Below are 18,200 nucleotides of genomic sequence, written 5' to 3'. Positions count from 1 at the left end.
CCTCACATATTAGCTCCAAGGACTCCAAAACAATAAAACACAACACATATATAAGTCTCACTAGAAACCCTAGAACTTGCAGAAACACAAGACAATGACACAAACAGAATTTTTTCCAAATGGAATCAAATTAATATCAGAGGTTGTTTCCAAACACCACTAGTAGAATCGAACAATCTTTAACAAGAAAACAAAATCAAACCCTACAACCCCTATAATTCAACATATAACCTCATCAAAACAGCAACATCTAAAGGTGAAAAAATCATCACAAGAGTGATTTCATGACCCACCTGAAATTATTGAGTTCTTATGATTTGAAATCACATCCTAAATATATGATGGAAAAATATATGGACGATGTCGATATACATAAAATATATCAAGGTGGGCCATACACGGCTAGAGTAACACCCATGAAGGAGTTATCTAAATAGTGAAATGGTACTATAAGGTCACCTCTTGGGAACTTCCCATGAGGTTAATCTGTGTGCGCGCCACCACGATGTATGTAGAACATCAACACCATGCATTTGATGTGTCCCATTTAAGTCCAAAAATTAGTCGTATACAAAACTCAGGTGAGCCATAGCATCTAAAGGCCTCCATAGCCAAGGCCTTCTCCACCGTGACATCAAGGCCGGTAATATTCTTGTCGATTCCAATGGTTCCATCAAGCTCGCTGACTTTGGTGTCTCTGCATCCATCCACGAAGCGTCTTCTTCCTCCTATTCCATGTCATCTCTTTCTTTATCTTTCTTCAACGACGTTACTGGCACACTCTACTGGATGGCGCCTGAGGTCATACACTCACATGTAGGTTATGGGTTCAAGGCCGATATATGGTCTTTCGGTATCACTGCGTTGGAGCTAGCACATGGCCATCCACCCCTCTCTCACCTCCCACCCTCTAAATCGCTGGTGGTGAGGATCACTAACCGCTTCAAACTCAACTACGAAGATGATCACGATGAAGAAAGTGTCATCGGCAAGAAGAAGAACAAGAAGGATAAGAAACCAAGAAAGAAGTTCTCGAAGGCATTCAAGGAAATGGTTGCTTCTTGCCTCATGCAAGATCCATCAAAGAGGCCATCTGCCGAGAAGCTGCTCAAGCATCCTTTCTTCAAGAACTGTAAGTCGTCTGATTACCTTGTCCGGAATGTACTGCAAGTATTGCCTATAGTGGAAGAAAGGGTAAGGGAGTACTTATTAGTTCCTCCAACATCCACATCTATACAAGATGATGATGATGAGGACGACGGTATGTTGCTGCTTATCAAAAACAGAAGGATTAGTGGATGGAATTTTAATGAAGATGTCTTCCAGTTGGATCCTGTTTTCCCAAACGATAATTGGCAAGATAATGTTAAAAAAGTTCAGTTCATGGAGGAGAAGGAAGGCGGCGATAAAGGTAGCACTCATTAAGAAGGGTCTCCTTCCCCTACTTCATTTTCTTCAGAAGAAAATGATCGAGATAGCGAGGCTGGGGGCCATGAAAAGGACAATGCCAAGAAGAGTGATGGCAATGACGACAACAACGATGATGAAAAGGATGGTAATTAAACTATGTAAAGACATCACTAAAACATATAAAAGCATTCAATTGGTGGGGCCCACATGAGTTTTGGATGTGTGTGAAACTTGGGTTAACTCCTCTCAACTATAGTGAATGGGCTGGATCTATGAACCACATCTAGGTGGGCCCAATAAATGATTATGAATGTTTTAATGGGAGGGTAACCCTCTCAACTATAGTATGTGGTGTGGCCCACCCAAGTCATGGATTGACTTTATTTTTAAGGTCGTGGCCACCATGGAATGGTGCATCTGACTGACGGGGCAAATCCAAAGTTCAAGTGGACCCACCATAGAAAAGAGTGGGATAGTGACACCCACTATTGAAACCTTCTTAGGGCCCGCCGCGATGTTTATTTGAGATCCAACCTGTTTATAAGTTAATACAGACATGGATGCAGTTGAAAATTGGTCTGACCCCTCATCTAAGTGGGACACACATAATGAGTGGGTTGGATATGTGAATCACATTTAGGCAGGCCCAATATATGATTATGAATGTTCTAAGGAAACCCCTCCATTATATTATGTGGTGTGGCCCACATTTAAGCTGATGTTTGTGTTTTCCTTTCATTCATATTTTTTTTTGATATTATGAACATGTTGGATGACAAATAAACATTACTGTGGGCCCAAGGAAGGTATCAACGGTGGAAATCATTATTCCACACCGTTTTGTGTGGCATGGTCCACTTGAATTATGGATTTACCAAAAATCTGGGATCAACCCACACCGTTCATCTATTTTTCAAGATCATTGTATAGAATTATCCAAAAAATAAATCATATCCAAAGATTAAATGGACCACACCACAAATAAAGGGAACGAATTGGCTCCTCCCCTACACCATCCAATGGCTTGTGGTTGGTGCTGTGTGGGCCCAACCATGATGTATTTTTACAAATACATGGATGAAGGGAAAAACTAAAATATCAACTTGATCCAAAACTTCAGTGGCCTCCCAAAATTTTTCAATGGTAGACGTTTAGTTTATATTATTTCCTATGATGTGGTCCACTTCAGATTTTTATAGGCTTCATTTTTGAGCTTATGTAAGAAAATTATATGTTAAAATGGATGGATGGAGTGGATAAAATGAAAAATTCATGGTGGGCCCCAAAGGATTTACTTAGTATGCTTGCAAACGGATTGGCTACTCCCCCATACACTAGCCGATGGCTGGTGGTGGGTGCTTTGTGGCCCTCACCATGATGTATGTGTTTCATCCATGCCGTCCATATAATTTTACAGATAATTTTACAATATGAGACCAAAAATGAGATATATGCAAATCTCAAGTGGACCATATTATAGGAAATAGTGTTGAATGAGCATCGACCATTAAAAACATTTTGGCAGCCATAAAAGTTTTCGCTACCAAAAAAAGGGCAAAGGATACGGACCACGTTAGTTTTTTACTATGGATATAAACCTTCGCTATAGTTACTACGGTTTTAATCCGTAGATCTGCAGCTAAAACCTACATCCTCATTAAGACCTTATTAGATATTGATTGTGCTTAAGGGGCTCCATGAGGCCCAGTAGAATATATGTGTTTGATCTAAGCTGTCCATAAATTCTGATATATAATTTCAATGGATTAATCTAAAAATTATATAGATTAAAAATATAAGTGGACCACACCATAAGAAATAATAAAAATTAAATTTCTATTGTTAATATGTTGTGTTGTCTTCTTAAAACTTAGATCTGATTTTTTTTGCATCAACCTATAAAATAATATTTTAAAATTAATGGACGGAGTGGATAAAGAACATACATCACGGTGGCCCCACGTTCAAAAACGCACGGTCCTAATGGTCCGTCCGTCCTGCGCCCTCCCCAAAATTTCATTCCACTTTTATCTCCCGCCCGCGTCCGCCCTTTTCTCCCTCTCTTCATCTCCCAGGCTCTCTCTCTGTCTCTCTCTCTCTCTCTCTCTCTCATGGCTCTCGCCACATCGAAGCAATGACGCCCTCCCACCTCATCTTCACCTTCTACGGAGAGCTACACCAAGGAGGACAAACCAGAGAAGAAATTGGACGGTGGAGAGAAGACGGATGACGGATCCATGAGCTGGAAGCTCCCGTTCTTCGCACTGGTAACCCTCCGATACATGAGCGCGACATCCAACATCATACACAACTGCAACGAGGTCTTCAATTACTGGGAGCCACTACATTTTCTCCTCTTCAAATCCGGATTCCAGACCTGGGAATACAGGTAAACCCTCATTCTATCTGTTTCAATTCTATTTTGAAGTGTCCAAGGTCATTTTCTCGAGTCCAAGATCGTTTTCGTGTTCCTCCATCCAAGAACCTAGGTTAGGGTTTTGTCCAATCCCATGATCAGAATATCGCATTTCGTGTTATAGAACCTGGGCAAGATTCAAACATCGTGACGGTCCTGGTTCTGCAAAACACGCATCGGCAACCACTTGATTCGGCTAGTTAGGGGTTGTTTGAGTAGGGTGATGATGAAATGTTGATACGGAAACCCCCATGGAAATCAGTCAACACAGAAAATAGTGTAAATGTTGCAAGGACTCGTGTCAATGTACCTTATTTGTTGTTCGGCTTGATTTCCGTGGAAATGAACCTAAGGGGCTGTTTGATTTTCCTAATTACGCTGTAAATACCTGCAAATGGCCCATCATTATTTCTTACCATTGTTTGGTCGAGGGAGAATTGCTGCCTCAAAACTGTGTGAATCATCTCTCCTAAAAAAGGGAAGCCTGTGCATTTCTATACTGATAAAAATCGTGAGGCTCACCATGATGAATATGTCATATCCATGCTGTCCATTGGTTCCGCCAGCTCATTTTAGGGCATGAGCAAAAAAATGAGGCAGATCCAAAGCTCAAATGGACCACACCACATGAAAGAGTGGTCTAAACGGATCCAGCCAACCACTAGGGTCCACATGAACGGTTCAGATTGATGCTCCATACATCCACACATGTAGATGCCCTTGACTCACCTTCCCGCCAGTTCTCCCTGAACTACGTGCCTAGAAATGGGTAGGCCCACACGTTTTGAGCTTAGATGGAAAGGGTTAAGAGTCTCTCATGCTACTATATTCATGTGAAGTTTCCTTAAGTGGTTAGGCTTTGAAGTGAGAGCCCAAGTTTCCTTCATGGAAGACACATGTGTGCATTTGTGACACCTCACACGTGGGCTGATGCTAGTAGTTTGAATTTTCAACCATGTTTTGATGCATCAGGACTAATTCTCAGTTCCTTGTTGATTTCATACAGGGCTGGATTCTACCGGTGGGAAAACCACAGCCCTCTGTCTGGAGTTAATAAAGGTACGAGTGGTGGCTTGGCCATTTCTTTCAGTGGTTGTGATGGCAATCAAACTTCTGCAGATACATCAGTAAGTGGTTGTTTCTTCTGACTCCCCTCTTAATGAATTCAGCAAATGCATGCATTTGTTCATAAGAGATAAATGTGTATACAAAACCAGCAAATGTCTAGAGATGACTGGATGATTCTGGTTTAAACAACTGCATTGCTCTCCTAGAGGTGAATTTAGGATGCTTTGGAATTGTGATTGCTGATTGCTTTGGTTATTTTACAAGAGCCCCACGTCCGCTGTTTAGATGGCCATGCCATCTATGAATCGGGACTTGTCTGTCTGCTAGGCCAGGGCATGGATGGCTCATGGATCAAAAACAATATTTGATCAGTGCATATTGGAATCTGTCTGGTCCTCCTTTGAATTGACAGTGGGAAAGAAAAAAAAACAGTTAGTGCCAACACTTAATGAGGAGAAGTGTGGAGATTGTGATCACTGTGACCATCCAATTATGTGGTTCTTGCACCACAGGCCATCCATGATGGGACCCAATAGGTGGATGGTCCCAATTCATATGATATCCTTATTTTTCTCTTTCTAATTTTGTCAATATAGCTTGATTCCATTCTCTAAGCTTTGTCAAAAGATTCTCTGCACTTGATGGTGCTTCTTGTGGGAACCAGGGTATTTCTGGAGGTCTTATTAGTCATGTTTGGGCAGGTCCCCTGGTTTTGCCTTTCTTCGATTCCTCCCACTACTGGTCATTGCTATACATTGAGTGAAGAGTTAAGAATACTAGTTGATAGGATTAGATATTTCAAACTTTTTAATGTTCTTAAGAATTCTCTTTTGCTTTGGAATGAATTTCAAAATATCTGATATAGCTTGACAGTAATTTTCATGCAAACTTTCAGGGAAGGGAATAAGGTGGTTGATGCCTTGATGGTGTTGTGATTGTCAATCTAATGAAAATTTCGATAATAGGTTTTCTCTGCCTGCTAAGGCTAAATTTGCTTTTGTTTTGGATAAGGTTGTGCGATATGATGTTCATTGTTAGCTTTCTTGGTGTAATGTTTCTTTGTTCCCCCATTTTAATTTTCCTTTTTAATCAATAAATTCGGTGGTACTGTCCACCTTTCCAAAAAATGGAGCATAAAATATTGCAGAGACTGATATAGGAATTTGATGTTCGGCATGCACAATGCATTTTAATAATGTTTGTGTAGTTAGACTATTTAGTTTTGCTGTAGCTGATGTGATGTATGTTCTTTTTGCTTGTTTGGTCATTTTAGCCTTTCTAGAGGGAATTAATGATGTAACCTTATGTTTGATGACATTCAATAGATCCATGATTTTTTTTCTCTCCAATGTTACTGATAGTATGGAACCATGTTCGTCTTTTTTATATCTTGTAAGTTACATCGCCATTGCCATTGCCATTGCCATTGCCATACTTGTTGAGGTGTTTCTGGCAACTGATGATGATGGGGGCCTATTATTTGTTTGCTCCTTCAAGAACAAAAAGTGCTACTCTATGTAAGGCTTCGGACTGATGAGAGTAATAATGAGCTTCTTGTTGATGTTAAACTTTATATGAGCCAAAGCATCCCTGCGATTGCTGCTGCTTCTGTTATTGTGAAACGTCCAAGGTAGTGAGGCTTGATCAACTACAAATTTAGCCACATACCAATTATATGAATCTTACTTCTTGCCATCTTTTTTATAGAGTGAAAGTTGGACTGCTACCGTTTGTTGACATAGTTGTCTTGGCTTCAGAAAACAACCTTCTTTATGTAAGCTCTTCTTGCGATGGGTTCTTATATTTGCTGGTCTTATAGAACTATGTTGTATTGCTAAGGTCGTGTTCCCTGTTACTCCATAGCATGGGCATGTTTTCAGGCTCTTTCAATTCCCCATGAGGTTAATGTGACATTTTGCACTATCTAGTTTTTTAATATAATTTGTCACTATGAAATACAGTTTCTTCAATCTTTGTTTGTTTTTCTTTGAAATTTTGGTCTTTTTTTTTCTTTGGGAATTTTCAAATCCAGGTTTAATTTAGGCTTATACGACTTTGAAATTTACAGTTTATTTCTGTTTCGAGGTGTTTAATGTATGCATTAGTTGTCTTGCTTAAATGATTTGTTTTTTTGGGGAAACCTTTGTAAATGGATTACATGCTTCTTTCATACTTTTGCTGTTGACTTTGTAACTGGTCAACTTTTCACTTTTTTCACTTTCTCAGGATTATTGATAAGATATTATGGTTTTGTTGTTTGCAAAACTGCAGTCAGGTAAACGAAGCTTATGCAGGTATTATTTGCCATATAGTCTGGGAAAAGGCTTGGTTTCAGATAATGCAGAATTTTCAAATTTGACAACCAATTTCCATGACCTGAAGATTATTGGATTAGCAGATGCTGTTGACAGCAAAATTAATATAATAGTCAATAATGGCCAGGTATTCCCACATCATCATTTCACATTTGAGATTATAGGAAAATAGAATATGACATGGTCCTGGTGTCCTACTCTATCAAAATTTCATTATTTTTTTTAAAATTATTATTTCACTGTATGTTGGATTCTTTGAGTCTGAGAGTCTGTGTGTGAGTATAGGTATCTCCTTATGAGATTGACTTTTTCCATTAGTCATTAGAGTTGGAACTCAATTTGATTTTAGTAGATGTGTAGTTGTATTTTTTTCTTTTTCTTTTTCTTTTTGGAAAATCAGTGAAATTTGGGATGTTTTGAAGCAATTTTATGCATATTTTTCGATTTCGATGTTCATCAAATTTGGATTAAAAAAGGAATATTATGTGGGTTTTTTCTATTATATGTAACAAAATCTCATTTGAGTGCTTTTGCATTTATCAGTTCTTCAAGTCTGTGTAATCATTTGATGTGAATCCATTTGGATTCTACTGTAATAATTTTTCTATTGTCAAGAAGGAAATCTCATATGGGTATCTCCTTTTGAACTTTCTTTGATTTGGTGAAAATCAATGTGACTTTAAGATGATGTGTGGCCTGTTTTCAATTGTTTTGGGATGAAAAACCAATGAAATTTGGGATGTTCTTAAGCAGTTTGATGCATGTTGGTTGAAAAATGAAGTGTTATGCAGATTTATTATAATTTTTTGTGGTTTAGATGATGGAATCTTGTGTGGGTGCTTTTGCATTTATCAATTCTTAAAATTTGGGGGATTACTTGATGTGAATCAATGGGAGTTTTTGATGATTAGTAGTTGCTTTTGGGTGTTCTTGGACTGAAACCAATGGAATTTGGGGCACTTTCAAGTTATTTGGACTTGGCATAATTAATGGAGTGTTGTACACATCATTTATGTTACATGTAAGCGAAGCTCATGTGGGTACTTTTGCATTTGGCAATTTTTGAAGTTTATGTGATCATGTTATATTAATTGATGGGAATTTAGGATGATGGGTACTTGTTTCTGGGAATTTTTTTTTTTTTTGGGACCAAAATAAAGGGAACTTGGGATGTTCTCAAGCAATTTGATGCATATGTATTGACCTAGATGTTCTTCATACTTGGATTATTTGAAAAATGGAGTGGTCATGTAGATACTTTTCTGTTTATTAGTTTTTGAAGTTTGTGTTTATTTGATGAAAATCAATGGGAGTTGAGGATGCTGGGTACTTGTTTTCAGGTGTTTTGATTGGAACTAAGGTAATTAGGGGCTTTTTCTAGTTATCTGATGCATATTGATTGATTTTAATGCTTTTCAGATTTTAATGATTGTATTTATATGCATGTGGTGTCCTCAGGTCCTACATGAACTAATTTATATGCATGTGGTGTCCGCAGATCTTACATGAACTAATATGACGCCCCAACTAGATTATGTGGAGCAAGAAAGAAGTTAGTTTTCTTCCCTTTACCATTGTTGTTTGATTGTTAATCCATGCAACGATTATTTTTTTATGCCATAGGTCTTGGCACTTGCTATTTTTCTTAGAATTTATTAGTTTAATAACCTAGCTATGTAAACTATTAGACTTTGTTTCATAAGCATAAATATGAATCACCTTCTTTCTTCTTTTTGCTAGGTGGCATCAAATCTAGATGTCGTAACAGATGTGTATGATTTTCTCTATTTGGTAAGCACCATTTCTAGTGAACAAGAAGTAAGCAATGAAGCAACCCGTTCAATCTGATCAATCTACTCCCTGGGGAGGTTGGAAATCAAATGATGTGTACAACAATTCAGGTATGGTTTACACCAATTCAAGAGACTGTACATTAGGCATTCAATATATAAGACTGGAGTGAGACTGATTAGGCATTTAAATGTGTTGTAGGATGTTGTTTGAATTACTTGTCCTAACAGGTGCACAAGTTGGGATGGATTGGACTTCTATCTTGAGAAAACGCCATGATTTCAGGTAGTTATTATTGTAATGAAAAGTTAAAAAATTAAAAGAGAGAGATAATGAATTCCTGGAAAGAAATGTTCTTTATCATTAGGGTTGCTTTCGCCGGGTTTGATGCAGAAATCGTTACCAACTTCACAAAAAGACAAATAGCATCAGTGGCCACAGATTGCAACTTGGATTTAAACATGGTTCGAGGTGCCGTCAACATTACTAATAGAATCCTCCAGGTCAGATTGTTGATTGGATTTGATTTTATTTAAATGATCTTGATAATCCATTTTATTTAAATGAGTAGACCCGGATGTACGTCGGAGCTATCCGGATGTTGAGCGGGGGTCCCTGGAAGGTGGGAACCGCTGTTATGACCATGATGAAGCTATCCATTTTCTATGGACAGCATTGGAGTGGCCTGGCCATTTAGACAGGCCATGTTTATGTATTTACTCGAAATTAATGGAGCAGACCCGGATGTGCGTCGGAGCTATCCGGATGTTGAGCGGGGGTCCCTGGAAGATGGGAACCGCTGTTATAACCATGATGAAGCTGTCCATTTTCTATGGACAGCATTGGAAGGGCCTGGCCAATTGGAGCAGGCCGTGTTTATATCTGTGTTTGCAGGGACCACACCCTTAACCTATAACCTAAACCTATTCTCAAATCCCAAAACCTATAACTACAACCTAAACCTATAACCTAAACTCAATTCCCTAAACTTTAACCTACAACCTAACCTAAATCTATACTTGTAACCTAAACCTATTCTCAAATCCCAAAACCTATAACGTAAACCTTAACCTAAACCTATAACCTATAACCTGAACCTATAACCTATTCTCAAGTCCCAAAACCTATAACTATAACCTAAACCTTAACCAAAAACCTATAACCTAAACCCGAACCCAATTTCTTAAACCTCAACCTTAACCTATTCTCAATTCCCTAAACCTATAGCTTATAACCTAAACCGAAACCTAAACCTATACCTTAACCTAAACCTAAACCTAAACCTATAACCTATGACCTAAACCTAAACCTAAACCTATATAACATATAACCTAAACCTAAACTTAAATCTAAACCTATACCTTAACCTATAACCTAAACCTAAACCTAAAACCTAAATGTATTCTCAAATCCCTAAACCTAAATCTACACCTAATCCTAATCTCAACTCCCTAACCTAAACCTAAACCCGATCCCGAACCCGAACCCGATTTCCTAAACCTAAACCTTAACCTATTCTCAATTCCCTAAACCTATAGCTTATAACCTAAAGCTAAGCTTAAACCTAAACTTAAAACCTAAATGTATTCTCAAATCCCTAAACCTAAACCTACACCTAATCCTAATCTCAACTCCCTAACCTAAACCTAAACCTAAACATGAAAACCTAAACCTAAACCCGATCCCGAATCCGAACCCGATTTCCTAAACCTAAACCTTAACTGATTCTCAATTCCCTAAACCTATTGCTTATAACATAAACCGAAACATAAACCTATACCTTAACCTAAACCTATAACCTATAACCTATAACCTAAACATAAACCTAAAACCTAAATGTATTCTCAAATCCCTAAACCTAAACCTACACCTAATCCTAATCTCAACTCCCTAACCTAAACCTAAACCTAAACTTGAAAACTCAAACCTAAACCCGATCTCGAACCCGAACCCGATTTCCTAAACCTAAACCTTAATGTATTCTCAATTCCCTAAACCTAAACCTACACCTAATCCTAATCTCAACTCCCTAACCTAAACCTAAACTTAAACTTGAAAACCCAAACCTAAACCCGATCCCGAACCCGAACCCGATTTCCTAAACCTAAACCTTAACCTATTCTCAATTCCCTAAACCTATAGCTTATAACCTAAACCTAAACCTAAACCTAAACCTATATAACATATAACCTAAACCTAAACCTAAACCTAAACCTATATAACATATAACCTAAACCGAAACCTAAACCTATACCTATACCTAAACCTATAACCTAAACCTAAACTTAAAACCTAAATGTATTCTCAAATCCCTAAACTTAAACCTACACCAAATCCTAATCTCAACTCCCTAACCTAAACCTAAACTTGAAAACCAAAACCTAAACCCGATCCCGAACCCGAACCCGATTTTCTGAACCTAAACCTTAACCTATTCTCAATTCTCTAAACCTATAGCTTATAACCTAAAGCTAAGCCTAAACCTAAACCTTAACCTAAACCTAAACCTAAACCTGTAACCTGTAACCTGTAACATAAATCTAAACCTAAAACCTAAATGTATTCTCAAATCCCTAAACCTAAACCTACACCTAATCCTAATATCAACTCTCTAATCTAAACCTAAACCCGATCCCGAACCCGAACCCGATTTCCTAAACCTAAACCTTAACCTATTCTCAATTCCCTAAACCTAAACTTAAACCTAAACCTAAACCTGTAACCTGTAACATAAACCTAAACCTAAAACCTAAATGTATTCTCAAATCCTTAAACCTAAACCTACACCTAATCTTAACCTAAACCTAAACCTAAACTTGAAAACCAAAACCTAAACCCGATCCCGAACCCGAACCCGATTTCCTAAACCTATTGCTTATAACCTAAACCGAAACATAAACCTATACCTTAACCTAAACCTATAACCTATAACCTAAACATAAACCTAAAACCTAAATGTATTCTCAAATTCCTAAACCTAAACCTACACCTAATCCTAATCTCAACTCCCTAACCTAAACCTAAACCTAAACTTGAAAACTCAAACCTAAATCCGATCCCGAATCCGAACCCGATTTCCTAAACCTAAACCTTAATGTATTCTCAATTCCCTAAACCTAAACCTACACCTAATCCTAATCTCAACTCCCTAACCTAAACCTAAACTTAAACTTGAAAACCTAAACCTAAACCCGATCTCGAACCCGAACCCGATTTCCTAAACCTAAACCTTAACCTATTCTCAATTCCCTAAACCTATAGCTTATAACCTAAACCTAAACCTATATAACATATAACCTAAACCTAAACCTATATAACATATAACCTAAACCGAAACCTAAACCTCTACCTTAACCTAAACCTAAACCTAAACCTATAACCTATAACCTAAACCTAAACCTAAACCCTAAATGTATTCTCAAATCCCTAAACCTAAACCTACACCTAATCCTAATCTCAACTCCCTAACCTAAACCTAAACCTAAACTTGAAAACCAAAACCTAAACTCGATCCCGAACCCGAACCCGATTTCCTAAACCTAAACCTTAACCTATTCTCAATTCCCTAAACCTATAGCTTATAACCTAAAGCTAAGCCTAAACCCAAACCTTAACCTAAACCTGTAACCTGTAACATAAACCTAAACCTAAAACCTAAATGTATTCCCAAATCCCTAAACCTAAACCTAAAACCTAAATGTATTCCCAAATCCCTAAACCTAAACCTACACCTAATACTAATCTCAACTCCCTAACCTAAACTTAAACCTAAACTTGAAAACTCAAACCTAAACCCGATCCCGAACCCGAACCTGATTTCCTAAACCTAAACCTTAATGTATTCTCAATTTCCTAAACCTAAACCTAAACTTAAACTTGAAAACCCAAACCTAAACCTGATCTCGAACTCGAACCCGATTTCCTAAACCTAAACCTTAACCTATTCTCAATTCCCTAAACCTATAGCTTATAACCTAAACCTAAACCTAAACCTAAACCTATATAACATATAACCTAAACCTAAACCTAAAACCTAATGTATTCTCAAATCCCTAAACCTAAACCTACACCTAATCTTAATCTCAACTCCCTAACCTAAACTTAAACCTAAACCCGATCCTGATTTCCTAAACCTAAACCTTAACCTATTCTCAATTCCCTAAACCTATAGCTTATAACCTAAAACTAAACCTAAATCTAAACCTTAACCTAAACCAATAACCTATAACCTAAACCTAAACCTAAAACCTAAATGTATTCTCGAATCCCTAAACCTAAACCTACACTTAATCCTAGCCTCAACTCTCTAACCTAAACCTAAACCTTAACCTATTCTCAATTCCCTAAACCTTAACCTATAACCTAACCTAAACCTAAAACTATTACCTGCACTTATAATCTAAACTTATAACCTAAACCTAAGCCTAAAACTTAAACCTAAACCTAAAATCGAAATGTATTCCCAAATCCTTAAACCTAAACCTACACCTAATCCTAATCTCAACTCCATAACCTAAACTTAAACCTAAACTTGAAAGCCCAAACCTAAACCCGATTCCGAACCTGGACCCGATTTCCTAAACCTAAACCTTAACTTTAACCTATTCTCAATTCCCTAAAGCTATAACCTATATACTAAAACCTAAACCTTAACCTAAACCTTAACCTTAACCTAAACCAAAACCTATAACCTTAACCTATAACCTATAACTTATAACCTATAACCTAAACTTATAACCTAAAACCTAATCCTAAACCTAAACCTAAAACCTAAAACCCAAAACCTAAACCTAAACCTTTAACCTAAATGTATTATCAAATCCTTAAACCTAGACCTACACCTAATCCTAATCTCAACTCCCTAACCTAAACCTAAACTTGAAAACCCAAACCTAAACCCGATCCCGAACCTGAACCCGATTTCCTAAACCTAAACGTTAACCTATAACCTAACATAAACTTAAACCTATAACCTAAACATAAGCCTAAAACCTAAACCTAAACCTAAAATCGAAATGTATTTTCAAATCCTTGAACCTAAACCTACACCTAATCCTAATCTCAACTCTCTAACCTAAACTTAAACCTAAACTTGATAACCCAAACCTAAACCTGATCCCGAACTCGGACCCGATTTCCTAAACCTAAACCTTAACCTTAACCTATTCTCAATTCCCTAAAGCTATAACCTATATACTATAACCTATAACTAAACCTAAACCTTAACCTAAACCTAAACCAAAACCTATAACCTAAACCTTAACTTAAACCTATAACCTAAAACCTAATTCTAAATCTAAACATAAACCTAAAACCTAACACCTAAAACCTAAACCTAAACCTATTTTAATGATTAGTTTTATTTTTAAAAAGTGCTCACTTTTTTGGAAAAAGTTTATGCAATTCTTCATGATTCTGAATTATAATGTTTTGTTGGTTTAATATTTTTTTTTCAGGTGAGACAAAAAGAAAATTGTTGCTGATTTTTTTTCTTTTTTTATTTATGATGTTAAACTTATATGTATTTATGTGTGGATGAATGTAATGTGGATAAGATTGCTTGTGTTTGGATGGATGTAGTTTATGTTTGGATGAATGTAGTTTATGTTGGATTTACGTAGTTTGGGTTTAGATGGATGTAGTTTATGTTTGGATGAATGTAGTTTATGTTAGATTTACGTAGTTTAGGTTTAGATGAATGTGAATGTGAATATGATGAAATATATTATATAACAGGTGTTTATCAGGAAGAATATGATAATATAACAGGTGTATATTGACCCTATAACAGGTGTATATTGACCCTCTTATAAGGGACGGCTGAAGACAGTCCTTTTTAAGGACGGTCTATGACCGTCCTTTAAAAGGACGGTCCGTGGCCGTCCTTTTAAAGGAGGTTTGTGGCTAGCCAAAGGCCCACAAGGGACGGAGAATGGCAGTCCTTTTTAAGGACGGTCATGGACCGTCCTTAAAAAGGACGGTCATAGACCGTCCTTTAAAGTCTCATCCGAAACGGTCGACGACAGTCTTTTTAAAGGATGGACTATGACCGTTCTTTTAAAGGACGGTCGATGGCCGTCCTTTAAAGGGTCCGAGACCGTCCTTTTTAAGGACGGTCCTGAACCGTCCTTTTTTCGTCAATAAAAATGACGGTTTTCAACCGTCCTTTAAGTAATAAGACATGTCAAAAATTGACGGCCCTTGCGACGGTCCATGACCGTCCTTTTTGGTCATTTGAGACGGTTTTGGACCGTCCTTTTTTCGCAGTTTTGGCGTAGTGATATATCCAGGCAAAGACATCTCTAAACAAAGCCATGGTCCATTAATCAGCCTGTGGTCCCACTTGGACACTTGAAATTTATGAAGTCTTAGCCACCTAATTCATTTAATTATAACCAGTCAGACTCGGATGGACTGGAGCCAACCTAGGAGGACCACACTCATGTTTTGAAATGGAATATGAGGCTAAAGGCATGCCCATCACTGTCCAGTTTGCGTATACAACATGCATCATATGTTTGTATTTATGTTCCTCCAGCATTAATTTGTTTTGGATTTTTGGCCAAGTCCCATCATGTGGTCCATCCCATTTCAAGGTTCAAATTATGCTTATTGTTTCATGCTATGGTCGAGAGAGAGAGAGAGAGAGAGAGAGAGAGAGAGAGGCTCAGTTCGAGTTAGGCCGCACTGCACCAATGCACCAGGCGACCCGAACCGAGCCAAGTCCAAGTTGGGCCTGGTTCGAGTGCTGCTAGGGTTCTAGCAGAGAATGAGGGGAAGAAAGAAGAAGAAGGGGAGCGAGGGCGTTGCTGAGTCGACTCGCTGAGTCATGGGGTGTTGGAATCCAGTGGGATCTGGGTCCTTTTGCTGGTTTATCTAAGGAGAAAGAGAGGAATGAAGGAGGAGGTAGAAAAGAAGAAGAGCAAGTAGAGAGTCAAGTTGTTGAGTCAACTCGATCTAAAACCGAGTCAACTCATTGAGTCAAGGGCTGACCCGAATCTCGAACCATTTTTGGGACCGTGCTCAGTCAACAAACCAACTACGTTGGGGCTCCCAATCCTGATCATAGTATCATGTCCAAATCAACTGAGTCGACTCAATGAGTTGATTCCCTCCTTGCTAATGTATTGATAGACATTCCTAACACCACCTATAGTTAGCTTATGTTGCTAGCTCTAAGAATTCTGACCTGATCTTTTTGTCAGGTTAAAACATCACACTTAGTTGTGCTAAATTGATTCGTCCAGCCAAGTTGACAAAGGTGAGTCAACATGTTCTCCCCATTTTAGATTTATTTCAATGCGCAATTATCATTGCTACCAATATTATTATTAGGATTATTAGTATTACCAATGATTAGCCATTAGTAGGTTATTTATGCTAAAACTAGTTATTATAAACAAATTCCAACTATTAAATCGTAGTACTTTATCTATCATTCTTAAATATTTGTTATTGATAGTGGATTGTACTAATTGGTGTTATCATAATGATTATTAACTAATATTAACTACAACACTAATATTAATAAATATTTTATAATTATTAAATTAATTAACACTAAAATTAATTGCACAAAATCTATCATAGACCTAAGTGGTCTAAACTCTAGGTCAATATCCTAAACACAGATAGTGTGTTAGGTTAGGATCTAATTGTAGAATTTCATAATTCATGATAGATCATAGTATTTGTTGTCATGACTAGATTCATTATCGATAGTTATGACTATTATCATTAGAAAACATTATTATTTTTCTTATGGGATTAATATAATTCTTGTTAATATGATTGTTAGTATTAGTCCTTATTATATTATTGTTAGTAAAATTATTATTATTATTACTTGCATTATTTAAGAGATTATTAGTCATTATAAGAATAATAGATAATATCGGTATATTTAAATATGAACTTGTAAACCATCATTATTAATATGTTAGCTAATATAAATTATAACACAAATGCTAATAATTATCTTGTAATTATTAAGATTAAATTGTAACTAATACACCAACTAGAGTTCAAATCCTAGAATCTAAGTTTAGGACTAAACCTTATAATGAAAATCCTAATTTTACAATAAAAATCCTAAGATAAATAATTCAAACCCTAGGATATAATCTTAAACCTAGGTAGTGCGTAGAACTTAGATCTAATTGTACAAGTTCATGATTTGTAGTCGGATTTAATTTTAAGAAGGCAAGCACTTTGATTAATTCCTTCATCTCAAAACTCTGTCATTTTGATTCTAAAATAGTGTTTACTCTTATTGAGATTTAAGGGAATTAATGCAAGTAGTCTTTGGTTTAAACTTAATTAAAATCAAATAGAACCCTAGACCTTTTCTATTAGACTGAACATTGAACATTCGTTATTTAAGAAAAGCGTTCTATGGTTACAGATTCTTCTACGGTGAAGATAAGTATTTTTCTATACTTTGTATTTGGTTTTTTCTGAGATAACCAGAAAATCTCAGTATTGGTTTTTCTGAAACAGTCAGAAAATCTCAGTGTGGATTTTTTGTTTGTGATAGCCCAGTAAAATCACAACCGTATTAAGTTTTAAGGTGACTCTGTGAAAACCTTATTCATAGTGAAAGCCGAGATTACGTGGTTAGTAATCTTGGGAGTGAAGTAGGTGTAGCTGTTTGAGAATAGTTGTTGATACACTGACCACTCTAATTCTTGGTGTTGTGGTGAATATTTTTATTATTTTTGTGATGAATGGTTGTAATTTCTTTTATGTAAAAGTGGTGAATGTTTGTAATAGACAGTTTTGTTTACTCTTGCTTAGTTTGAGATTTTGATTCTTATCAAATTCAAGAAATAAGGTTGTCCCGCCTAAACTTGTTTGAGTGAAGGTTGTCCTATGAATCAGTTTGAATCAACGTTTTAATGCTGGTGCGATTGAGATCTCTGATTTATTTATTATTCCGTAATTTATTTGATTATATGGCATAATCCTATGCACCCCTCCTCTAGGACTTCTTAAGCTCGTCTTTTCACACCCTAATCCATAGCTCAAGTGGTGGAACGAGTGAAAGATACCTCGTTTCAACACTACTAAGGTCTTGTTATCGATTCCCTGGTGGGGGTGACTAACAGTGAAGTGTGATCTGACAATAGGTGTACTAACAAGCTAACCAAAAAAATAAAGCTTGCCTTTTCAAGATGCAAGATTATTAAATTGAGCTTGAT

The 18,200-nt window shown here is 36.9% G+C and overlaps 2 protein-coding genes and 1 long non-coding RNA gene across 4 annotated transcripts; all 3 read left to right on the top strand.

Moving 5' to 3' along the window:
- Nucleotides 1-735: 735 nt before the first annotated feature.
- Nucleotides 736-1,563, top strand: LOC131244221 (serine/threonine-protein kinase BLUS1-like). The gene is made up of 2 exons (XM_058243864.1): nucleotides 736-1,411; nucleotides 1,460-1,563. The coding sequence occupies exons 1-2, from the start codon at nucleotides 736-738 to the stop codon at nucleotides 1,561-1,563; spliced, it is 780 nt and encodes a 259-aa protein (XP_058099847.1).
- Nucleotides 1,564-3,492: 1,929 nt separating this feature from the next.
- On the top strand, nucleotides 3,493-6,728 carry LOC131244600 (dol-P-Man:Man(6)GlcNAc(2)-PP-Dol alpha-1,2-mannosyltransferase-like). Of its 2 annotated transcripts, none has more exons than XM_058244105.1 (2): nucleotides 3,493-3,799; nucleotides 6,602-6,728. In XM_058244105.1, exons 1-2 carry the CDS (start codon nucleotides 3,648-3,650, stop codon nucleotides 6,711-6,713), a joined length of 264 nt encoding a protein of 87 aa, XP_058100088.1. In that variant the 5' UTR covers nucleotides 3,493-3,647; the 3' UTR covers nucleotides 6,714-6,728. The 2 variants fall into 2 exon arrangements, with proteins under 2 accessions (XP_058100088.1, XP_058100086.1); XM_058244103.1 differs by lacking the exon at nucleotides 6,602-6,728 and adding an exon at nucleotides 4,833-5,257.
- Nucleotides 6,729-9,023: 2,295 nt separating this feature from the next.
- On the top strand, nucleotides 9,024-9,366 carry LOC131244599 (uncharacterized). The gene is made up of 2 exons (XR_009170419.1): nucleotides 9,024-9,110; nucleotides 9,202-9,366. It is a non-coding gene; the product is annotated as an uncharacterized LOC131244599 (long non-coding RNA).
- The last annotated feature ends 8,834 nt before the right edge of the window (nucleotides 9,367-18,200 follow it).

This window comes from Magnolia sinica, chromosome 4, assembly GCF_029962835.1.
Source record: "Magnolia sinica isolate HGM2019 chromosome 4, MsV1, whole genome shotgun sequence".
NCBI classification, from domain to species: domain Eukaryota; kingdom Viridiplantae; phylum Streptophyta; class Magnoliopsida; order Magnoliales; family Magnoliaceae; genus Magnolia; species Magnolia sinica.
The sequence above is the reverse complement of the archived record's forward strand: the minus strand, read 5'-3'. Positions and strand labels throughout refer to the sequence as shown.

Bases quoted from the DNA above. Each gene is read 5' to 3' on its own strand.
- LOC131244221 (XM_058243864.1), top strand. From the start codon at position 736: ATGTCATCTCTTTCTTTATCTTTCTTCAACGACGTTACTGGCACACTC. The intron at 1,412-1,459 runs GTAGCACTCATT...CATTTTCTTCAG, and splicing joins GAAGGAAGGCGGCGATAAAG to AAGAAAATGATCGAGATAGC.
- LOC131244600 (XM_058244103.1), top strand. From the start codon at position 3,648: ATGAGCTGGAAGCTCCCGTTCTTCGCACTGGTAACCCTCCGATACATG. The intron at 3,800-4,832 runs GTAAACCCTCAT...GATTTCATACAG, and splicing joins TTCCAGACCTGGGAATACAG to GGCTGGATTCTACCGGTGGG.